This window comes from Oryctolagus cuniculus, chromosome 4 (genome assembly GCF_964237555.1).
Source record: "Oryctolagus cuniculus chromosome 4, mOryCun1.1, whole genome shotgun sequence".
Lineage (NCBI taxonomy): Eukaryota > Metazoa > Chordata > Mammalia > Lagomorpha > Leporidae > Oryctolagus > Oryctolagus cuniculus.
This window is the reverse complement of record NC_091435.1, coordinates 100,446,968-100,470,717: the sequence shown is the minus strand read 5'-3', so window position 1 is coordinate 100,470,717 and position 23,750 is coordinate 100,446,968. Positions and strand designations below refer to the sequence as shown.

The 23,750-nt window shown below is 42.7% G+C and overlaps 1 protein-coding gene across 3 annotated transcripts in view; it reads left to right on the top strand.

Annotated features, from left to right (window-relative positions):
- Positions 1–1,153: 1,153 nt before the first annotated feature.
- MFN1 (mitofusin 1) overlaps positions 1,154–23,750 on the top strand; it is a 47,392-nt gene continuing 24,795 nt past the window's right edge. The window contains exons 1-6 of one of the 3 annotated variants that reach the window (XM_008266537.4): positions 1,154–1,282; positions 2,346–2,464; positions 7,209–7,344; positions 13,981–14,143; positions 17,677–17,801; positions 20,406–20,514. In XM_008266537.4, the coding sequence (XP_008264759.1) occupies positions 2,353–2,464; positions 7,209–7,344; positions 13,981–14,143; positions 17,677–17,801; positions 20,406–20,514 (645 nt within the window). In that variant the 5' untranslated portion in view covers positions 1,154–1,282; positions 2,346–2,352. Of the gene's footprint in view, positions 1,313–1,351; positions 1,619–2,345; positions 2,465–7,208; positions 7,345–13,980; positions 14,144–17,676; positions 17,802–20,405; positions 20,515–23,750 lie in introns of those variants that run through there. The other 2 variants (XM_070072480.1, XM_002716333.5) reach the window with 2 other exon arrangements.

Genomic DNA, 23,750 nt, shown 5'->3' with positions numbered 1-23,750 from the left:
CTGGAAGAGGGGCAACTGGGACAGAATCCGGCGCCCCGACCGGGACTAGAACCCGGTGTGCCGGCGCCGCAAGGTGGAGGATTAGCCTATTGAGCCACGGCGCCGGCTCAGACGAATCAATTAATTCACAGGCTTTTATTAGGATTCCGCTCCCGGGCAGGGTTCCCCGGTCCCAACAGAGCAACAGAGCGGGGGCCGGGGAAGTCGTGCATCAGATATTGGGAGAGCTTCTTTTATAGATTCAGGGCATGGGAGTTAAAGGTTGAGGCGGGTCTGATCCTCATGGTTGACCTTTAGGTACCCGCAGGGACCCTGACAAGGACTTTTCTTCCCCGGAAGTACAGGTAGGGACTTCTCCATTCCTGGAAGTACAGGCCTTCCTCCTTGCGGATCCCAAAGCTACCAAAGGGCAGCTTAACTACAAAGTTTAAGGATAGTAGCCAGGGCCAGCACTGTGGCACAGCAGGTAAAGCAGTTGCCTGCAGTGCTGGCATCCCATATGGGAGCAGGTTCAAGTTCCAGCTGCTCCAATTTCAATCCAGCTCTCTGCTATGGCCTGGGAAAGCTGCAGAAGATGGCCCATGCCTTTGGCCTTCTGCACCCATGTGGGAGATATGGAAGGAGCTCCTGGCTCCTGGCTTCAGCTCGGCCCAGTCCCGGTTGTTGCTGCCATTTGTGGAGTTAACCAGCGGATGGAGGAGCTCTCTGTCTCTCCCTTTCTCTCTCTGTAGCTGTGCCTTTCAAATAAATAAATTTAAATAAAATAAAAAATAAAAACAGTAGCCAAGGACACACCAAGTTTCAGGTCTGACGTGTAAAGTAATTACACACATACAGGGTGAGAGGTACCCCAGAGAGGCAATCACACAAACACAGATGTCCCTTCTGTCTCACGACGTCCTAACCCTACCTCACTCCACCTCCTTCTCCCTAAGGCAGCCATGACAGTCAGCTACGCCTAAGATGGACAGAGCTTTAGGGAACTTCGAAGTGAGAAGGGAGGAGGAAAGGAAGTTGCAGGGTGGAACGAACCACTATCCTGCCAAGAGCGTCCCTGCCCATAACAAGTTTTGCCTCTGCCCTCAAGAGAAATGGCGCCGGCATAGACGCGTTTCCGTTCACGGAACCAAACAGAATAGGAGAGGACCAGGGACCGGAAGTGACCGCCCTTTTGCCACTCCTCCTGCCTCCAGTTAGCTTATATCCTCTTTGGGGAGGATGAGGCAACCTGAGAGCTTGGATCGAGCTGTGGTTGCTGAGTGACAGTCGGAGTTGGGACCGTGTGAGTGTCAGCTGCTTCGACCGCTGGCGGGTTCGCGACTCTCGGGGTGACCTTCGAGCGGCCGGGGACAGGGGGCGGGGAGCCGTGAGCGGAGCGCTCTGTGACGAGACGCTGCCGCCGCCGTCCTGCTGGAAGGGAGCGAGCGAACCGGATGGCCAGCGGGGCCGGCGGCCGGCTCAGGCCCGCGGAGCCCACGATGCTGGAGCCCGGGGGTGGTGGTGAGGGCGGCGGGCCGGGCCGGGCCGGCGCGCGTGGGGCGGCGGCGGGGTCTGGCCCCGAACCTTGCGGGCGAGGCTCCCGCGGCCGTGTGTATGGCGTGGAAGGCCTCTGCCCAAGGTAGGTGTTCACACCGGCCGAACCGGGTCGTTGCCCACACCCTGCTTAGCCCACGCTTATCCCTTCGCGCCGTCCTCTCTTGACCCTCTTGGCAAGATCTGCCTTTTTCATGAGCCACATTCCACACGGACTAGGATTAGACTGGGGCGTAATGGTTTGTCCTTGGTGTGTGTTTTTCTGAGAAGCGGCCAGGGGCAGAAAAACTTCAACATTCACCCAAGTTTTTGGTTCTGCGGCCGGAAGCGTAAGCCTTGTCTCCGGCTTTGTTGTGATGAAAATGTCTTTCCAAACGTTAGTTTTACTTTGTGATTTTGGATTCTGGGTCTTTCCTCTGCATATCCCTTTCCACCCTCACAGAGCTCCAGGTTGAGAAACTTAGTTATTGTTTGCGAACTTTGCTTCTTGGTAGCTCAGTTCCCTGAAGTACTTAAAACTCACTGGGAGTCACAACTTCAACCACAATTAGTTTCATATTCACCAGAGGGAAATAAAGTAGAAACTTGGGCTAACAAATTTCGTTTATTTTAGTGAAGTGGCTTTGAATAGTAGTCTTTAATTGCCCGACTAAAACATTTCTCCCCGAAAAACAACTACCTAAATATATTTTGGCAGTTTAATTGCCTAATTTATTCCATTTGGGAGGTAATGACCTAGACGGTGTTAATCATTTACATGTAATTATCACTCTGTAATTTGTGCTTTTTTAACTTTATGTTTCTCCCTTTAGGAGCATAATGGCAGAAACTGCATCTCCACTGAAGCATTTTGTGCTAGCTAAGAAGGCAATCACTACAATCTTCGACCAGTTACTGGAGTTTGTTACTGAAGGGTCACGTTTTGTTGAAGGTTAGTTCTTAAGTTCTTAAAATGACTACTAGTGAAAATACATAAAGGTACTTTATTCTTTGAACTGTAGCTATTGGGTGCACACACATATAGGGCACTATGGTGAACAGTATGAGGGATACCAGAATGAGGAAAACCCATTTCTGTCCTACAAGAGACGAAGATTAAATGTTATTAATCACAACTAAGAAATAAATGCTTCTAAATAAAGTACTGTTTTAGCATTTTATTAGTAATTCGTTTACTCATGTCATCAGTAAACAGATTGTAATCATACTCACTTGAAAGATGAAAAAAACCAGGATGAGGAAAAAGTAAAGCAGGTTACCCAAGATTATACAACTAGAAAATGCTCAGATGAAAAACTCAGGCAGCCTGCGGTTAGCCATTATATTTGTCTCTCCAGCTTAGCTAAGCCAAGACCTCAGATCTATCTTTCAAGTAAGGCTGAGTTGCAGAAGGAAAAGGGCAAAAAGGAATTTTCATAAATTGAGTGTAACTGTTGAAACAGTTGAAATAGCAACAATGGGCAACGGTGGAGAGGAATGTCTTCCTAGGAAATGTTATTTTAGTTTTTTTTTTTTTTTTTTTAGATTTATTTTATTTGAAAGAGTGACAGAGAGGTGCCCATATGTGTCTGGCATTGCAGGCGATGGCTTAACCTGCTGTGCCACAATACTTTCCCTGTAGATAACTCTTGAAATTGTGTGTCCAGCAAGTATACAATGAAAAGGGAAGGATTCAGGAAAATTCTCAAGTGACAATGGGGAAATATTTGGTAGGTTGGTAGAAAACAACTTTTTTTTTTAAAAAATTATTTATATATTTGAAAGGCAGAATGACAGAGTGAGATCTTCCATTTGCTGGTTCACTCCCCAAATGGTCACAATAGCTGGGACTGGACTATATACAGGTCAGGCTGCTGAAATGTCTCCTGCGTTTCCCGTGTGGGTGCCAGGGGCCCAAGTACTTGGCCCATCCGCTGCTGCTTTCCCAGGCACATTAGTCCATAAGTTGGATCAGAAGTGTAACAGCTGGGGCTTGAACTAGTTCCTAACCCACTGTGCCACATTGCTCAGAATCAAACTTTTGTTTCCTTGTTCTTCCTAACCCTTCTATTGCTAGATTTGAATTCCTGTAAAGCTGGGATTTGCCTGGTTGTGTCCCTAGCACCAAACTTGACACAATTCCAGATTTTGTTGCTGAATGAGAAAGAAAGTACTGGTAGAATTTTTGAGTTTCTACTTTGGAAAGAATTTGAACTAACACATAACATTTACAAAATTTTGTTAAAAAAAATTGATGGGGATGCAGCACTGTTGCATAGTGGGTAAAGCCACTGCCTGTTCCTGTTCTGGCTGCTCCACTTCCGATCCAGCAACTTGCTAATATGCCTGGGAAAGCAGCAGAAGGTGGCCCAAGTGCTTGGGCCCCTGCACCCATGTGGGAGACCTGGAAGAAGCTCCGGGCTTCAGACTGGTCCAGCTTGGCCGTTGCCAAGTGGAGTGAACCAGCTGATGGAAGATTTCTCTTTGTCTCTTCCTCTCTTTCTCTGTAACTCTGCCTTTCAAGTAAAATTAATCTTTAAAAAAAATTGGTAGGAAATTAAGATGAAGTTAAATGTAATATCTTCTGTGTATTAAATAAGCACTGTGCTAGGAGTTAGTGAAATGGCAAATTTGATTTTACTGGTTCTAAAACATCAGAAAAATGTGAAAGAGACAAAGCAGATAAGAAGAATATCGAAGAGCAAAAATAAAATGAAAAACAAAAGTGAGTAATGACTTTCAAGACAAGTTTCTCCATTATTCACCAAATTGTTGGTAACATATTAATGTACTAGAAAAAATGTAAAATGAGCCGGGGGCTTCCTCTGGGTCTCCCATGTGGATACAAGGGCCCAAGCAGTGGGGCTGTCTTCCAGTGCTTTCCCTGGCCATAAGCAGAGAGCTGGATTGGAAATGGAGCAGCCAGCACACAGACTGGCACCCATATGGGATGCCAGCACCATAGGCAGAGGCTTAACCTGCTAGCCACAATGCAGGGCCCAAATTTTAAGTGGCAGTGTTTGTCTCTAATTAGGGCCATTGAGATAGCCAATGAACCTCTACCCCTTTACTTTCAAAAGAAGCGATAAGCTGAAGGGCATTTGCTATAGAGGCTGCTTGCTTGAGACATATAAGATGCCTAGTTCTAGTCTAGGCTCTGCTCCCAATTCCAACTTCCTGTTAAGGTGTACTCTGGGAGGCAGCAGGTGAGGTCTCAAGTAGTTGAGTCCCTGCCACCCACATGGGAAACCCTAGATTGAGTTTCCAGCTCCTGGCTTTGGCCTGACCCAGCCTTGGATGTTGCAGGTATTTGGAGAATGTACCTGTGAAAGAGAACTCTCTCTACCTTTCAAATAAATGTTAAATAAACAAAAGGAGTGATAAGAAAGTGAATGCCCGATTATCTTCTGTTGCTGAAATATAAACAAAACTGAAAGATTCTTCCACTTTTTAAGTTTGGACTCTTTAAGCTACTTCTGTTTTTGGAGCTTGGGGCTAGAGTGGGTGGTTATCCTAAGCCTAACAGGAGAAGGATACAACCATAATTCTCTTATTTTCTGTTAAATGTGCTATTTCTTTCCAGTGCTGTGGGAAGCAGACATGTGATAAAAGTAGTAAGGTCTTTTCCTAGCTTGGAGATCTTGAACCATATCTTAATTCTAAGGGGCTGCTATTAAAATTCCACAGTATCAAGCAGCCAGTTTCTTAGCATGTGGGCCAGGGTGGAACAATAATAGCTGGATATTAGGTTCTTATTTCCTTTTGTCATAAAAGCATTTTTTGTCTCAGGTGGAAAGTTTGTATTTTTTTAGAAGGTGATAAATAAATTTCCTTTTGAGGTGGGTATTTGGTACAGTTAAGATATTGCTGGGGACCCAACTCTTCTGTACCTGATCCAGTTTCCTGCTAATCTGCACCGTGGGAGGCCATAGGTGATGACTCAAGTAGTTGGGTTCCTGTCACCCATGTGTCAGACCTGGATTCAGTTCTGGGTTCCTGGCTCAGCTCTGGCTAATGTGGGCCTTTGGGGAATTAGCCAACAGATGGAAGATTGTTTTCGTGTCTCTGTCTCTTTGCCTTTCAAATAAAATGAAAATAAATTGTTTAAAGATTCATTTATTTATTTGAAAGTCAGAGTTACACAGAGAGAGAAGGAGAGGTAGAGTTAGAGAGAGAGAGATCTTCCATCCACATGTTCACATTCCAGTTGGCTGCAACAGCCAGAGCTGCACCTATACGAAGCCAGGAATTTCTCCTAGTCTCTCACATGAGTACAGGGGCCCAAGGACTTGAGACATCTTCTGCTTTCCCAGGGCATAGTAGAGAGCTGGATCAGAAGTTTAACAACCAGGACTCCAACTGTCTTCTCATAAGGGATGCCGGCACTGCAAGTGGCAGCTTTACCCACTACACCACAGCGCCAGCCCCAAAAATAATTTTTTAAAGTGTTGAGTAACACTAGCTTGAAAAAATAAATTCTTTTTTGACTAGGGCCTTAAAATTTTCAGTATTTTTGAAATTCTTCAGGGTGGGATTTTTATGAATCACTGCCATAGGGCATTTATGTTTTACCAAATATTCAGATGCTATGGGTGTATTTTTTTCCTAAAAATTTATTAAATTATTTGAAGTGGAGAGGGTAAGAGAAAAAGAGATCTCTGGTATCTAATTTATTCCCCAAATGGCCTCAATATCTGGGGCTGGTCCAGGCTGAAGCCAGGAGTCCAGAGATCCATTCAGGTCTCCCACGTCAGTGATAGGGACCTAAGCACTTCGACCATCTGCTGCTACTTTCCCAGGCACATTAGCAGGGAGCTGGATCTGAAGCAGAGCAGTCAGGACTCAAACTGGTGCTCCATATGGGATGCCAGCATTGCAGGCAGCAGCTTAGTTTGCTGCACCATAATGCCGGCTCTGTTGTGGGCATTTTAATTTTTATTTCATTTTTTAAGAAGGTTTATACTTTTGTATTTTTTTTGACAGGCAGAGTTAGAGAGAGAGAGACAGAAAGAAAGGTCTTCCTTCCATTGGTTCACCCCCAAAACGGCCGCTATGGCCGGCGCACTGTGCCAATCTGAAGCCAGGAGCCAGGTGCTTCCTCCTGGTCTCTCATGCGAGTGCAGGGCCCAAACACTTGGGCCATCCCCGACTGCCTTCCTGGGCCACAGCAGAGAGCTAGACTGGAAGAGGAGCAGAATCCGGCGCCCCAACCGGGACTAGAACCTGGGGTGCCGGCGCTGCAGGTGGAGGATTAGCCAAGTGAGCTGTGGTGCTGGCCTATACTTATGTATTTTAAATATTATTTGACAATTACAGAGGGAGAGATCTTCCATCTACTGGTTCATTCCTCCAAATGGCTGCAATAGTGAGAGCTAGGTGAGGCTGAAGGCAGCAGCCAGGATCTTCATTCTGGTGTCATACATGAGTTGCAGGGGCCCAAATGTTTGAGCCATCTTCTGCTTTCTTCCCAGGTGCATTAATAGGAAGCTAGATCCAAAACAGAGTAACGGAGACTTGAATCAGGACTCCCATACGGAATGCCAGTGTAACAAGTGGTGGCTTAACCTGCAGTGCTATAGTGCCAGTCCCTGTCATTTTTATTTTAGAACAAAGGCAATATATACAATCTTAAATATCTTGTAATTAACTTATTATAAATTGATACCACTTTTTCTAATACCATTTCAATTTTTCAGCAACATATAAGAATCCAGAACTTGATCGAATAGCCGCTGAGGATGATCTGGTTGAAATACAGAGTTACAAAAACAAGCTTTCCATCATTGGTGAGGTGCTATCCCGGAGACACATGAAAGTGGCATTTTTTGGCAGGTAATCCTGTATTATTTCTTCTAAGATTAGTTTTCAGAAGTCAGTGTTTCTTCATCATATCCCCAGCTGTGTGTCTGATGTTTCAGCAATTTATATTCTTCCCTTTTCCTTCCATAACAGTTTCTACCTGTGTTGGATATTAAAGTTGGTAGTATATAAAATATTTTGTTTATTTTAGCTCCTGGGTTTAAGTGAAGTTTTGTGAAGGTCACCATATATTTTTTTAAAATTTTAAAGCAACATTTTTATTTTATTCTCACTGTTACTATACTAAATCAACTGCAGGGAAACCTATGTGAGTTTGCTGTTAATTTGTACATGGGAAGTCCCACAGTGGAAGTGTCCCTTTGTTTCCAGATGTAGAATTTCAAAGACATGCCAGCCTCTGTGCTTTCAGATTGCTCAGATTTTCTCCTACAAAGTTTCACCTTTTGAGAATTTACTTCTAAGAATTGGCTCTTGGCTAGTTATAAGAATAGAAATATAGGTAATTGATAAACATAATTTGTGAATTTTTAAAGTTTACACTGAGTACTAGTTATGCCTCCTGGAAGAATTCTGAATCTATATGTTGAGGTAGGATGTGCCATATGTCCGTGTTAACTGTCCAGAATGATAGAATGATCTGTGCCAGTCTACTCATTCTTTTAACCATCATTTGCTAACTACATGTGTGCTATATGGTCTGTTAAATACTAGAGATATAAACACAAATGACTGGGCCTGTAGTTGGTGACTCAAATATCCTGTGCTGTATACCAACAGAGTCATTTACTAAACTAAACTCATGGCCCTTCTAAGCTGTTTCCCATCTTAGAGCTTTTGCACTTGCAGTTTCTAAACCTTAGAATTTTTTTTTTCTTTAAGATTTATTTATTTGAAAGGCAGAATGTCAGAGACAGAGAGGTCTTCCATCCACTGGTTCACTCCCCAGATGACCGCAACAGCCAGAGCTTCTTTCCCAGTTTCCCATATAGGTACAGGGGCCCAAGGACTTGGACAGTTTTCTACTGCTTCCACAAGCCATAGCAGAGAGCTGGATCAGAAGTGGAGCAGCTGGGACTGGAACTGGCACGCATATGGGATGCTGGCACTGCAGGCAGTGGTTCTACTCACTACACCACATTGCTGGCCCCCTCAGAATTCTTTTTGCCTTGTCTGGCTCCTTCTCACTCTTCAGATTTTCTCCTTAATGTTACTACCTCAACAGTAGTCGCTGACCACTATCTAAAGTATTCCTTCTCAGTTATTCTCTCTTAAAGCACAGTTTGTGTCCTTCAAAACTTTTCACAGAACTATTACACTGTTTGTTTTCATTGTCTGCTTCTTTCATTTGACTATTCTAGAGCCATTCATAGAGCCTGAAGAGCCTCCACCTCAAATTAGGGTGGAGTAGGAGTAGAAAGAGGCCTCCTGGAGAGCTGATGGCTCAGCTGCCCCACCTGAGAAGGAGAAATAGCTGTGGAAGGCCCCTTCCCCATCCTACAGTGGCTTGACTTAACTCTGCATTCTCTACATTGGTGTAAAACCAATATATATTTATCAGAAATTATACCTCAAATTCTGAATTTAGGTCTTTGCTTTGCTAGCAGTCTGTGATACTGTACTCCCGTGCAGTGGCAGTGAGCTGCAGCTCCCAATCAGCTGTGTGATCACAGGGTTGAACAGCTGGTACTCAACAGTGTTGCTAACCTGTGATGTTGGTAGGACAGGTGGATTAAATATATTTTCAATTTAGGATGGCTTTCTCAGGATTTAATTCCATCTTGAATTGAGAGGCATCCTGTATTAGTTTTGGTTGTGAAAAAGATCCAAAAGCCTATTCCTTGCAAAGAGCCACAAATAGAAAGGGAAAGACCATGAGGTGTTTGTAGAACTGTAATTGATGACAGGAGCCAGATTTTGAGGGACCCTGTTTATCATGGAAGGAATTCTGCATTCTTTTATTTTGAAAAATAATGATGAAAGGATTGTGTGTTACAATTATGACCATAAATACTAGGGGATTTTTTAAAAGATTTGTTTATTTGAAAGAGGGAGGGCCAGGGCCAGCCTTGTGGCTTAGTGGATTAAACCACTGCCTATGCTCTCAGCATCCCATATAGGTCCCATTTCATATCCCAGGTGCTCCACATCTGATCCAGCTCCCTGCTAATGGCCTGGGAAAACAGTGGAAGATGGCCCGAGTGCTTGGGCCCTTGCACCCATGTAGGAGACTCAGATGAAGCTCTTGGGGCCTGGCCCCACCCCAGCTGTTGTTTGGGGAGTGAACCAGCAGATGGAAGCTCTCTCTCTAACTCTGTTTTTCAAATAAATAAATAAATAAATAAATAAAAACAAGGGCAGAGAGAGAGACCTTCAGTCCCTTGGCTCGCTCCTCAATTGCACACACACTTGATCACTTGATCTTAGCCAAAAGGCCAAGAAGCTATTCACTCCTCAGTTGGATACAGCAGCCAGGACTGCGCCAGGCCAAAGCCAGGATCCTGGAACTCCATCCTTATCTCCCACATGGATGGCAGGGGCCCAGTCATTTGGGCCATAATCGGCTGCTTTCTTAGCCTCATTAATGGAAAGCTGGATGGGAGGTGTAGCTAGGACCAGTCCTCTGATATGGGATGTTGGCATAGGAAGCTCTGGCTTAACCCACTGGGCCACCACACCTGTCCCTGGGGTAGGATGGATTGAATTAGAACACGAGGTAGGAAACAATTGCATTACTGTAGGCAAGAAATTTTTTAAGAGCTTAGCTTATGCACTTGGAGAAGAGGAGTTAATAAAAAAGAGTATGTTATGCTGGCCTGATAATTATCTCAGGAAGATAAGAATCAACATTCCTTGGCTGTTGACTGAGAGCCTTTCATTGCCATGGGTTTGTGGAAGATAAGTAAAGAGTTTGGTTTTTGATGATTTAGGTGTGCATCTGTGATATCCATTAGGCATTAGAGTAGAATTATCAAAAGGGCAGTTGGGTATGTGAAACTGGAACTAAGGAGAATTCTGAAAATTTAGTCATCATTGACTTGTGTTGGTTATTGAGATAATAGGAGCTGATGAGATGATTCAAGGAGAGGCTATATGAATGAAAAAAGAATAACAAGACTGGAAAGAGGAAGAGGGAACTGTCTATGGAATATAGATGCCAGATAGATAAAAGGAAAATTATGAAGCATTGGTATTGTGAAAAAAGAAATCCTTATTCCTTTTCCTGTCACAGAGTGCCTAAAACCCTTGGAATTTCTTAAGTTATAGGAGTATTTTTTGTTACTTGTCTTTTTTTTTTTTTTTTTTGAAACATTTATTTATTTATTTATTTGGTAGAGTCACAGAGAGAAATATCTTCCATCCACTGGTTCACTCCCTAAGTGTCCGCAATGGTCAGAGCTGGGCCGATCTGAAGCCAGGAGCCAGGAGCTTCTTCCGGGTCTTCCATGTGGGTGCATGGACCTAAGGACTTGGGCCATCTTCTACTGCTTTCCAGAGCCATAGCAGAGAGCAGGATCAGAAGTGGAGCAGCCGGGACTTGAACTGGCATCCATATGGGTTGCCGGCACTGCAGGCAGCAGCTTCACCCTCTACACTACAGCTCCTGCCCCTTATGATTAGATTTATTTATTTGAAAGGTACAATGACAAAGAGAAAAAAAGAGATCTTCCTTCTACTGGTTCATTACTGGTTCATTGCTCAGATGACCTCCATAGCTGGCGCTGGGTCAGGAGCCTGAACTTTGTCCTGATCTCCCATGTGGGTGATAGGGCCCAAGCAGCTGGACCATCTTCCATTGCTTTCCCAGGCATATTAAAGAGCTGGATTGGAAGCCAAGCAGCTACCAATCCTTTTGTTAAAATCTGAGTTTATGGCCGGCGCCGTGGCTCAATAGGCTAATCCTCCACCTTGCGGCGCCGGCACACCGGGTTCTAGTCCCGGTCGGGGCGCCGGATTCTGTCCCGGTTGCCCCTCTTCCAGGCCAGCTCTCTGCTATGGCCAGGGAGTGCAGTGGAGGATGGCCCAGGTGCTTGGGCCCTGCACCCCATGGGAGACCAGGAAAAGCACCTGGATCCTGGCTCCTGCCATCGGATCAGCGCGGTGCGCCGGCTGCAGCGGCGGCCATTGGAGGGTGAACCAACGGCAAAAGGAAGACATTTCTCTCTCTGTCTCTCTCTCTCACTGTCCACTCTGCCTGTCAAAAAATAAAAAAAAAAAAAAAAAAAAAAAATCTGAGTTTATGCTAATCATTTGACTTAGAGTGGGTACTTGATGGCCTCAGGACAGAGCCACTGAACAGAAAGATGAAGTGATAAGAGGGTTGGAACTTTGAGGTTGTGAGCCCCACCTACCAACTTCCAGGAAGCAGGGTGGGGAAAGATAGAGGTAAAGCCCTGTATAAACTCTTGAACATCAAGACTGATGTACTTCCAGTTGCTAACCAAGAGGAAGTGCTAGGAGGGTAGTGTGGGAGAGAGAACGCAGAATGCTTAGGTACATCCCACCCTATTATTTTCTTTTTATCTCTTCATCTGTCCTTTCAACATCTTTATAATATCCTTTATAAGAAACCAGTAAATTTAAGTAAAATGTTTTTCTGAATTCTGTGAGCCATTTTAGCAAATTACTGGACTCAAGGAAGAGGATTTGTGGGAACCCCAATTTCTACTGGTTGGTCAGAAGCACAGATCACAATCTAAACTTAAAGTTGGAGAGCCTTGTGGGACTAAGCCCAAGGCTTATGGTATCTAACACTATCTCCAAGTGTTATCAGAAATGAATTGACAGGCCCATTGGTGTGGGTTAAGCCTCCACCTGTGACACCAGTATCCCATATGGATGCTGGTTCAAGTGTAGCTCCTTACTAATGTGCTAAAGTAGCAGCAGATGGCCCATATGCTTGGGTCCCTGCCACCTATGTGGGAGACCCAGAAGAAACTACTGGCTTCTGGCTTCAGCCTTGCCCAACCCTGGTGGTTGCGGCCATTTGGGATTAAACCATTGGATGGAAGATCTCTGTCTCCCTTTCTTTTTCTTTCTTTCTTTCTTTCTTTTTTTTTTTTATTATTAAAGATTTATTTATTTATTTGAAAAGCAGACTTAGAGGTCTTCCATCCTCTGGTTCATTCTCCAGATGGCCACATGGCAGGAGCTGTGCTGATCCACAGCTAAGAATCAGGAGATTCTTCCAGGTCTCGCACGTGGATGCAAGGGCCCAAGAACTTGGGCCATCTTCCATTGCTTCCCTAGGCCATAGCAGAGAACTGGATCGGAAGTGGAGCAGCTGGGACTTGAACAGGTGCCCATGTGGGATGCTGGCACTTTACCCGCTAAGCCATAGTGCCAGCCCCTCTGTCTCCCTATCTCTCTGTAAATATACCTTTCAAATAAATAATTGAAAGAAAAAATAGAAATCAATTATAGGATACCAGTAGATGTCTGCTGAAGAATTGCTTGGTGTGTGTGGGGAAAATACAGAAGTATTTTGTGTTGATTATGAGTAGAATAGAAAGGTTGTTGGTTTTTTGAAAATGTTTTGGAAAGGCAGAGTGTCTAAAATTTTAGTATTATCACTCAGCATCTCTCTTTTAGTCTTTAGAGTCATCTGTAGATTCACCTGAGGTATCTGCATCATTAGTGGACTCCCCAGATAATTCTGATACAGGGTAGGGAGACTGAAGCCACTCTAGAGGATCAAGACTGCTACAGCAGGCTTCTCTCCAAGGACTGGAAGGATTAATTTTAAGGGAGCTCATAGGTGTCTTTAAAGACGTCATAATGGCAATGAAAGTCAATGTTGAGATGATTAAGGCAAGATGGCTCCCTGGGAAAAGGTGAGTCACATACCATAAAGATAAGATGCTGTGTTTGCAAAGAAGCAAAAGGCTTACTATGATTGTATAACAAATGATCCAGAACTTAGCAACTTAAAAACAGCCATTTCATGATGGTCACTGATTCTGTGAGTCAAAAATTCAGACGGTGTATATCAGGGATGTCTTGTTTTTACTCCAAGATATTTGGAACCTCAGCTGAGAAGATATAGCTGTTGTGAGTGGCTTAGCAACTGAGGGAATGAATCATGTGAAATCTTCGCTCATGTACCTGGAACCTAGGCAGGGATAACTTGAAGACTAGGATTGTCAACCCTACACCTCCCCAGGCCTCTCCATTTAGCCACACTTCCTTGAAACACAACAGACTCAGGGTAATTGGACTTGTTACTTGTCAAGGCTCCAAGTGCATATGGTTCAATGAACAAGACAGTGGCAGTCTTGTTGCTTATAAATTTTTGGTGAAACAGACACAGACCAGCCCTGATTTAAGGAGATGTGACATTAGATCCTGTCTTGTGATGGAAGGAGTGTTCCAGAATTTTTACTTGCGATTTGAAATTGCCATAAGAAGCAAGAAAGAAAAGTCAAGAATAGCTATGTGGGAAAGGTGAGGTTTATTTTCCTGTAGGTTTTTTTTCCCCGGACCCTGTATGGATGCATTTTGATATTTGGGTAAGTCAGGTTATCCACCTTTTCATTAAAAATGCAATCTGATGAAATTTTTAACAAAATTAGAAATTTGAAAAAGTTGGCCTGAGACTTTTTGAAAACAATTTTTTTACCCTTGTTTTTCCTGATTTTGCTTATTCTTCAGGACAAGCAGTGGGAAGAGCTCCGTTATCAATGCAATGCTGTGGGATAAAGTTCTCCCTAGTGGAATTGGACATACAACCAACTGCTTCCTGAGTGTTGAAGGAACTGATGGAGATAAAGCTTATCTTATGACAGAAGGATCAGATGAAAAAAAGAGTGTGAAGGTACAATAGTTAACCGTTAGCCATAGAATGTCCTTGAAATAACGTCCTTAATTTGTTTTTTAAAAACATTTTTATTCAATGTCTATATTGTTAGAGAAATGGAATAGCTATTATTTCTATTTGTAACTTTCAAAGCCATTGTGAATATTTTAAGATCTTAAATTGTTTTGCTTCAGAGCTAAATTATTTGAATAAAACCTGTACTTAAAATAAAAGTTTATTAGAATAAAACTTTTTTAAACCTTCCAATGAGAAGAGCACTGTTGGTATATTGTTTCCATTTAATCTAAAATTTGTCTTTTATAAGAAAACTTTGTTTAAAACATTAGTTGATGGAATCTGTTTTGATAGATATCTGTTTCTAGAAACAGTGTTTTACCTCAGTATTCACTGAAAATGTTAATGAATAAATGTTACAGCTTTATTAAATAAGGGCTAATGGTAGTCTCCTACTTTCAAAAATTTCAAAAATTCAGTGCCACTGTACTCCTTCAACCAAAATAAATAAATAGAAAGGAACAAAAATTAGGATGTAAGATGTTGATTCTGGAACAAAAGTAGTTGGTAAAGGCACTGTTTCTTATGGTCACTATATCTTTTTTTTTTTTTAATTTATTTATTTCTTTGAAAGTCAGAGTTAGAGAGAGGAGAGGCAGAGAGTGTCTTCCATCTGCTGGTTCACTCCCCAGTTGGCTGCAACAGCCGGAGCTTCTCTGATCCAAAGCTAGGAGCCAGGAGCTTCCTCTGGGTCTCCCATGTAGGTGCAGGGGCCCAAGAACTTGGGCCATCTTCTGCTTTCCCAGGCCATAGCAGAGAGCTGGATTGGAAGTGGAGCAGCTGGGACTCGAACTGGTGCCCATATGGGATGTTGGCACTGCAAGCGACAGCTTTACCCACTATACCACAGTGCTGGCCCCATGGTCACTAATATCTTATGTCAAAATCTCTGCTATGAACAAAGAAGTTCAGTATTTGAAGACCCATGCCATTTCAGGGTTTGTTGATGAAGTCATGGGTCTGGTTTTTGTATATCAGATTAGTTATGAGAAAATATTAGATAATATTTAAGAAAGTGTGTTTCAAACTTTTCCAGGGGTGGGGAATGTCCAGCCTTCAGGCCATAAAAGGTCTATGAAGATCATTAAGTCTGGCATTGCCAAGGCAACAACAGGCAGGACTCAAATCCAGTGAATCGGGGGCCAGCATTATGGTATAGTGGTTAAAGTGAGTGCCTGGGACACTGGCATCATATTGGCGTCTGTTCATGTCCAATAGATAATCTTTTTTTCAAAAGTTTTATTTATTTGAGAGGTAGAGTTACAGACGGTGAGAGGAAGAGACGGAGAGAAAGGTCTTCCATCCACTGGTTGAAATGGCTGCAACAGCCAGAGCCGAGAGCCAGGAGCTTCCTCCAGATCTCCCACATGGGTGCAGGGGCCCAAGGACTTGTGCCATCTTCCACTGCTTTCCTAGGCCACAGCGGAGAACTGGATCAGAAGAGGAGCAGCTGGGACTCAAACTGACACCCATATGGATGCTGGCACTGCAGGCTAGGATTAACCTGTGTCACAGTGCCAGCCCCAGATAATAATCTTTAAAAAAAACATAGGTCTGTTATCAATTTGTTAGCTTTTTAAAAAAGATTTATTTATTTGAAAGGCAGAGTTACAGACAGAGTGGGAGAGACAGAGGTAGAAATCTTCCATCCTTTGGTTCACTCCCCAGATGGCTGCAATGGCCAGCACTGGGCCAGGCTGGAACCAGGAGCTTCATCCAGGTCTCTGGGCCAGGCCAAAGCCAGAAGACTGGAACTCCATATGGGAGTGTGCCACATGGGTGGCAGGGGCCCAAGCACTTGGGTCATCTTTAGCTGCTTTCCCAGATATATTAGCAGAGAGCTGCTAGGGAAGTATAGCAGGTGGAACTTGAACCTGTGCTTGTAAGGGATGCTGGTGTCTCAGGTGACATGTTAATATGCTATACCATAACATTGATCCCTCATTGCAAGTTTGCAAACCTATAAAAATGATTACTAAAGCTAGCAAAACAAAATACCCCAAAAAACCTACTGAACATTATCTTCATGAAAATTTACTTCAGCCCTAATCAGGACTATTGTGCCTACTTGAAAACCGATGTTCCCTTAAAATTTGATGCAGAATCGCAGATGAACCATAGAAGTTGTAGAGGTCTGTGTGCTGATGCCCTTTCCTTGAGTTAGTTACTAAACCCTCTGAATATATTGTGCAGTTAATATACACATGAAATGTATTAAATGAATACATTAATTTCAGAAATTAATGTATATCATATGTCATCCTAAGAAAAATAGATATTTTAGGAAATTAGGTGGAAAGAAAAAGCAGTCATTAGTTTCAATTAGATTTGTGTGACTAGAGAATCACATGTTGAGAAAAACCTTTCATTTGGAATTGAGTAAATTGGGGTCAGCGTTGTGGTGGAGTGGATTAAACCACTACCTGCAACCTGTATATGGATGCCAATTTGATTCTTGGCTGTTCTGCTTCTAAACCAGTTTCTGCTAACATGCCTAGGAAAGCAGTGGAAGATGGCCCAAGTGCTTGGGCTTCTGCACTCAAATGTGCGAGACCCAGATGGGAGTTCTGGGCTCCTGGCTTTGGCTTGGCCCAGTCCCTGCTGTTGCAGCCATTTGGGAGTGAACTGCCAGATGGATATCTCTCTCTGTCTCTCCCTCTCTCTCTCTGACTTTCAAATAAATAACAAATCTTGGGGCTGGCATTGTGGCATAGCGGGTAAAGCTATCACCTGCAGTGCCCGCATCCCATTTGGGCGCCAGTTCAAGTCCTGGCTGCTCCACTTCTGATCCAGCTCTCTGCTGTGGCCTGAGAAAGCAGTAGAAGATGGCCCAAATCCCTGGGAGACTTGGAAGAAGCTCCTGGCTGCTTCTCTCTCTCCCTCCCTCTCCCTCCCTCTGTCTTCCTCCCTCTCTCTCTTTCTCTGTGTCTGTCTTTCAAGTAAAATAAGTAAATTTTAAAAATTTAAAATAAGAAAAAAGAAGAGTATGCACTGACATCCTGTGTTGCCTCCACTTATTCCTTTGGGGCTTTTAAATCTATTTAACTTAAACCTATTTCAATAATGACATTTCCTCTAATAATGCTATTTTTCCCATATTACTCAGCAACACACATTCATTACAGAAGAGCCAGAAATTACAAATGCCAAAGAGAACAGACTCAAACTCACATACTTCACAAAATAAATAGGAATTTTATGAATTGCATAAGATTCCATTACTAGAGTTGTTGGATATTTATAATATTTCCAACTCTGATTAATTTTGCAGAGAATGAGTATGCTGTTTTAATGGATCTTTTTTTCTATTTGATAATTTAAAAACTTGGGTTTCTCAAGATTGCTCAGGTAGTTTTATTTCAAACTGTTTAAAGTTCTACCTTTTGTACATTTTTTAAAACAATGTACCAAATTGTATTTTAATTTTTATTACATTTTATTGCAAGTAGATTTTTTTATATTTTTCTTTGCTTTAGACAGTAAATCAACTGGCCCATGCCCTTCATATGGACAAGGACTTGAAAGCTGGCTGTCTTGTACATGTGTTTTGGCCAAAGGCAAAATGTGCCCTCTTGAGAGATGACCTGGTTTTAGTAGACAGGTAAAATTACATGTGAATTGTGGTTTCCCTTGTTAAAAGTTTTTTTAATAGCATGATGCTACTTACTTTAATGCATACTACATAAAAATCTAAGATGTTGTATTGCTGTTCTTTTCTCTTTTGAAATTGTTGGTGTTTGTCTTTTAATTAGTTATATAAAACTGCCAACTATTCATATAATTTAATTACAAGAAATTTTAGAGAGCCATTTTTGAAGTTTCTTTATACTAATTTTGTGTTTTGGATAAGTGACTCAGTATTAGAAATTGCATATTTAGATAATACTAAGCATTTTAAAGTAATTTATACAGAAGTAACTTTAGATAATTTTCTTTTTTAAAAAATGTTTATTTGATAGAGACAGAGAGTGCATGTACATGAGAACCTCAGCTCACCAATTTACTCTTCAAATGTCTGCATAGCTGGGACTGGGTCAGGCTGAAGCTGGGAACTAGGAACTCAATCTAGGTGTCCCAAGTGGGTAGCAGAGACCCAACTACTTGAACCATCAGCTGCTGCCTCCCAGAATGGGCATTAACAGGAAGCTGAGTTGGGAGTAGAGCTAGGAGATGCAGGAATCATAACCCTTAGACCAAATGAATGCCCTCATAAATAGATATTTTTCTTAACCATTAATGAATGAATTCTATTTTTCAAAAAAAAATATTTATTTACTTGAAAGAGACAGAGAAGGAGAGGCAAAGTGAGAGAGGTCTTCCATCCACTGGTTCATTCCCCAACTGGCCACGATGGCCAGAGCTGCACTGATCCGAAGCCAGGAGCCAGGAGCTTCTTCCAAGTCTCCCACACAGATGCAGGGGCCCAAGGACTTGGGCCATCTTCTATTGCTTTCCCAGGCTATAACAGAGAGCTGGACTGGAAGTAGAGCAGCCTGGATGAGAACTGGCGGTGGCTTAACCTGCTATGTCAGAGCGCCGGCCCCAAGTGAATGAGTTCTTGAGAAAGTTTCCCCAAATAACTTTGATGGACAATTAATGTACCATTTTGTCTTTTAAGAGTTAATAGAATTGAGGTGGTATTGTGGCGTAGCAGGTAAAGCCACCACTTGTGATACCAGTATCCCATATGGGTACTTGTTGGTGTCCTGGCTGTTCCACTTCCGGTTCAGCTCCCTGCTAATGGCCTAGGAAAAGCAGTAAGATACCCTCAAGTGTTTGGGCCTCTGCCACCTGGGTAGGAGACTTGGTTGATGCTCCTGGCTTTGGCCTGGCCCAGAGCTGGCTGTTGCGGCCAGCTGGGAGTGAACCAGGAGATGGAAGACCTCTGTCTCTGTTTCTCCCTCTCTATAACTGCCTTCCAAATTAATAGAATGCTTTTGGAATTCTTTTTCATTGCTTTTGGTTACTTTTTGTTTATTATGTTTAAAAATTATCCTGTGAATCTAATGCTTAATTAAGCAATATCATGAACAAAAAATACTTGAGTGATTTTAAAAAATTCTGGTGTGCCATTATGTTCAGTTAAAATTTCAATGTTCTATGGAAACCATTTGTTTTTGATAATAAACTTTCCTTTTAATAGGAAGAGTTTTAAGTAATCAATAGAAATAGCTCAGATGAGAGAGAAGATGCTTGCAAAATAAAAATATTTGGTTTAAATATATCAATGACTAGTGATTAGTTTATTTCATGGCCATATTGCGTCGATGTTAGGATAGACAGTTGGCATATTCTTCACTGCAATTTAGAAAAATAAATTTCTATTCAAATTTGAGAGACATAGAGACAGCAGCTGTTACCTGGTGGTTTGTTCTTCGGTTGCTCATAGTGGCCAGGACCTAGACAGCTTGTTGGCAGGAGCCAGGAATGCAATCCATGTCTCCTATGCAGATGACAGGACTTCACTACTATTTTTACAGCTTAAGTGGTGTATTGAATTTATATCTCTCAGAGGGTATTGTATTTTACTATTTGTGTTTATAAGCACTCAAATTTCTGAGCTGTACTGGACATGGCTAATAGCACCATTTTTGATTATCTGTTAGTCTGGCTTGTTTTATGCTTCAGTTTTTCAGTCTTTCATTTTTTATTTTTTATTTTTTAATTTTTGGGGGGGACAAGCAGAGTGGACAGTGAGAGAGAGACAGAGAGAAAGGTCTTCCTTTGCCGTTGGTTCACCCTCCAATGGCCGCCGCGGCCGGCGCACTGCGCTGATCCGAAGGCAGGAGCCAGGTGCTTCTGGTCTCCCATGGGGTGCAGGGCCCAAGCACTTGGGCCATCCTCCACTGCCTTCCCTGGGCCACAGCAGAGAGCTGGCCTGGAAGAGGGGCAACCGGGACAGAATCTGGAGCCCCGACCGGGACTAGAACCTGGTGTGCCGGCGCCGCAAGGCAGAGGATTAGCCTATTGAGCCACGGCGCCGGCCAACCTTTCAAAACATAAAGATAAAAAAGATTGAAAATTGATCATATAACCTGTTTTGTCAAAAATCACTGGGTTAAAAATTTCCTAGGAGTCATATGAATGACTGGCAGAAATCCTATCCTTCAGGTTTCAAATAATATATAAAAATTAAAAATTTCTGTAACCCAAATTTTCTCTCTAAAAATGTCATATAATACAGTTTTTGTTTGACTTCCATTAGCCCAGGCACAGATGTCACTACAGAACTGGATAGCTGGATTGATAAATTTTGCTTAGATGCTGATGTCTTCGTTTTGGTTGCAAACTCTGAATCAACACTAATGAATACGGTAGGATTTAATCATATTATTGTTTGGGTAATAGGAAATTAATTAGGGTCTTTTAAAAAAATTTATCTTATTTGAAGGGAAGAGGGAAACACACACACACACAAACACAAGAGAGATCTATTCACTGTTTCCCTCCTCAAATACTCACAATAACCAGTGGGTCGGGCTGAATCCAGAAGCAAGAAACTCAGTGTGAGTTTCCAATAGGTGGGAGAGACCCAAGTACCTGAGTTATCACCTGTTGCCACCCAGGGTGCATAATAGCAGGAAGCTGGAATCAGGAGCTGAGTTCTGACTTGAACCCAGGCATTCTGATATGGGATGAAGGATTTTTTATTACCATAGGACTAGAAAGGCCACCTTTGATCTTCTGTAGTGTTTCCTGGGTTTCTATAGCAATCTAAGCTTTAGCTTCTGGTGAATCTTTATGAATTTAAGGTGATAATGTATATAATGTTGACATTTGGGTTATTTGCCAGTTTCAGAGAGAATGGGTGCCAGAGTTATTAAGCTGTTAAGTCTACTGAATAAAGTGTTCCCACTCTTTGCCATCTGTCAGATGAGATGTTTAATTTTTTCAGTTTTGTCAACATTTTCCAGCTTTACCCATATATACCCTAGGTTCCAGCCTACCTGCGTATACTTTAAGCCATTGTCAAACCTAGAACAATTTAGATTTAGTTATTATTTTTTTTTATTATCAAGGGTGGGGAGAGGGAGAGAGAAAGTATATCTTCCATATCCTGGTTCACCCTTCAAATGGCCACAACAGCCAGAGTTAGCCAGGCCTAAGTTAGCCCAGCACTACATCTGTCTCCAATGTAAGCATGAGGGTCCTAAGCCTTGGGCCATCTTCTGCTTTTCCAGGCACATTAGCAGGGAGCTGGATTGAAGTGGAGCAGCCAGGACTCAAACCTGTACTCTCATATAGAATGTCGGCATTGCACATTGTGGTTGTTCCCCCCCTCCCTTAAGATTTATTTATTTATTTTGAAAGAGTTACAGAGAGAGAAGGGGAGAGAAAGAGAAAAGGAGATATCTTCCATATGCTTGTTGACTTCCCAGATGTCCACAGTGTCCAGTGCTGGGCCATGCCGAAGCCAGGAGCCAAGAGCTTTCTTTGGTTTCCCATGTGGGTGGAAGGGGCCCAAGCACGTGGGCCATCTTCCACTGCTTTTCCCAGACCATTTGCAAGGAGCTGGATTGCAAATGGAATAGCCAGGACACAAACTGGCACCCGTATGGGATGCAGATAGCATTATCAGGTGGTGACTTAACCCACTACGCCACAATACCAGCTCTGCATGGTGTATTTATTTATTTATTCAAGAAGAAGAGTTAGAGACAGAGGGAGAGACAGAGGTTTTTTTTAGAGTTTAGGTGTTTAATATTCAAACTACGATATGATTTTAAAAAATTCTTACTAGCAGCATGGGAACAATCAAATATCCTAACAGTCTAGGTGTTACTAGCAAACTTGTTTGTCATTATGTTAAAGTTTGGATGGCTCAGTATGTATCACATTGACTAGGCTGCTGCCAACAACACTGATGGTTGTTTATAATCTGGTGATAAATGAATAAATGCTGAAAATCTACTTTAGGAGTGGGTATTTTGCTTAGCTGTTAAGAAATTGAGTCCGAGCTTTGGCTTCTGATTCCAGCTTTGTGTTACTGTGTACCCTAGGAGGCAACAGGTGATGACTCACGAATTTGGGCCCTTGCTGCCCACTTGGGACACCTGGATGAGTTTGTGGCTCCCAGCTTTGACCTAGTCCAGCCCTGACTATTACAGGCATTTGAGGAGTGAACCAACAGAGTGAACCTCTTTTTTCTCTCTGCCTCGAAGATAATGTTCATGTTAGAATTCCATTTGCATGTTACATAGAGAAATTTCTGATACACATTGTCATTTTGGTGCCTTTGCTTATGCTGCTCCTTGGACACAACTTATACACCTCCAAATTTTTCACCTTTCAAAATTCCCAGTTGACAGGAATTTTAAGCCCATCTTTATCACCACTTCTTTATGGAGCTTTTCCCAAAAAGTCAGCTAGATGTGGTGTCGCCTTCCTCTGAATATTCACAGCATTTATTTATAGTGTTTATGGCATACACCTTACTTTGTTGTTCATTACAATGAGTTTTACAAGTCTTACATTATTAGCCTTTTTACAAGTTGTGTTTGAGAGAGCAAGTGAGAACGTGTGTGTGCAAGCATTCACTGGTTCACTTCCTCTTCCTGCAACAGCTGGGACTGGACCAGGCTGAAGCCAAGAGCTGGAAACTCAATCCAGGTTTCCCACATGGGTGGCAGGAACCCAGCTATCACTGCTGCCTCCCATGGTTTGCATTAGTGGGAAGTTGGAAAAAGGTGTCAGAGCTGGGAATTGAACCCAGGCAGAAGAGTGTAGGACACAGGCATCCTAACTGGCCAGGGCAGTTAACCTTTAGGCCATAGGCACATGCACATAAGTTAGCCTCCTTTACTGCAGAGCAATAGAGAGAGGGAGGGAGAGATATTTTCCATCCACTCATTTCCTAAATGGCTGCAACAGTTGGTCTGGGCTAGGCTGAAGCCAGGAACCAGGAACTCCATCCTAGTCTTATATGTGGGTAGGCCCAAGTGTTTGAGCTGTCTTCTGCCTTCCTAGGTTCATTAGCAGAAGCTGGATCAGAAGCAGAGCAGCTTCAACTCAAACCGTTGCTCAGATATGAGATGCCTTTGTTGCAAGCAGTGGTTTAACCTACCGCACCAAAATACTGGCTACTAGCCAGTATTTTGAGGTAGCTTTTCAAGAACAGGGCTACAGGGATCTTGAAAAAGTTTATGGAAAATATTATGAAAAAATTGTGCATGGATTTCAAAAATTTTTGCACCAAAATAAACAAACTTTAGTTATATTTTCCATAAATGTTTAGAAATATCCTTGTATCATATCTAGTAGTTTTACCTCCTACATGTAGTAGAGCCTGATGAATATTTGTAAAATTAGATTTTCAAAAAGACTCAATGGTGGCAGGCAATTTAGCCTAGGGGTTGACACCAATTCCGCATTGGAACTTCAATTCAGTACCTGGCTCTGGCTTCTGACACTAGCTAATGCAATCCTTGGGAGGCAGTGGTGATGCTCAGGTAATCTGAGTTCCTGCCACCCATGCAGAAGACTGCATTGTGTTCCTAGCTTCAGGCTGGCCCAATCCCAACTGCTGTGGGCATTTGAGGATTGAACCAGC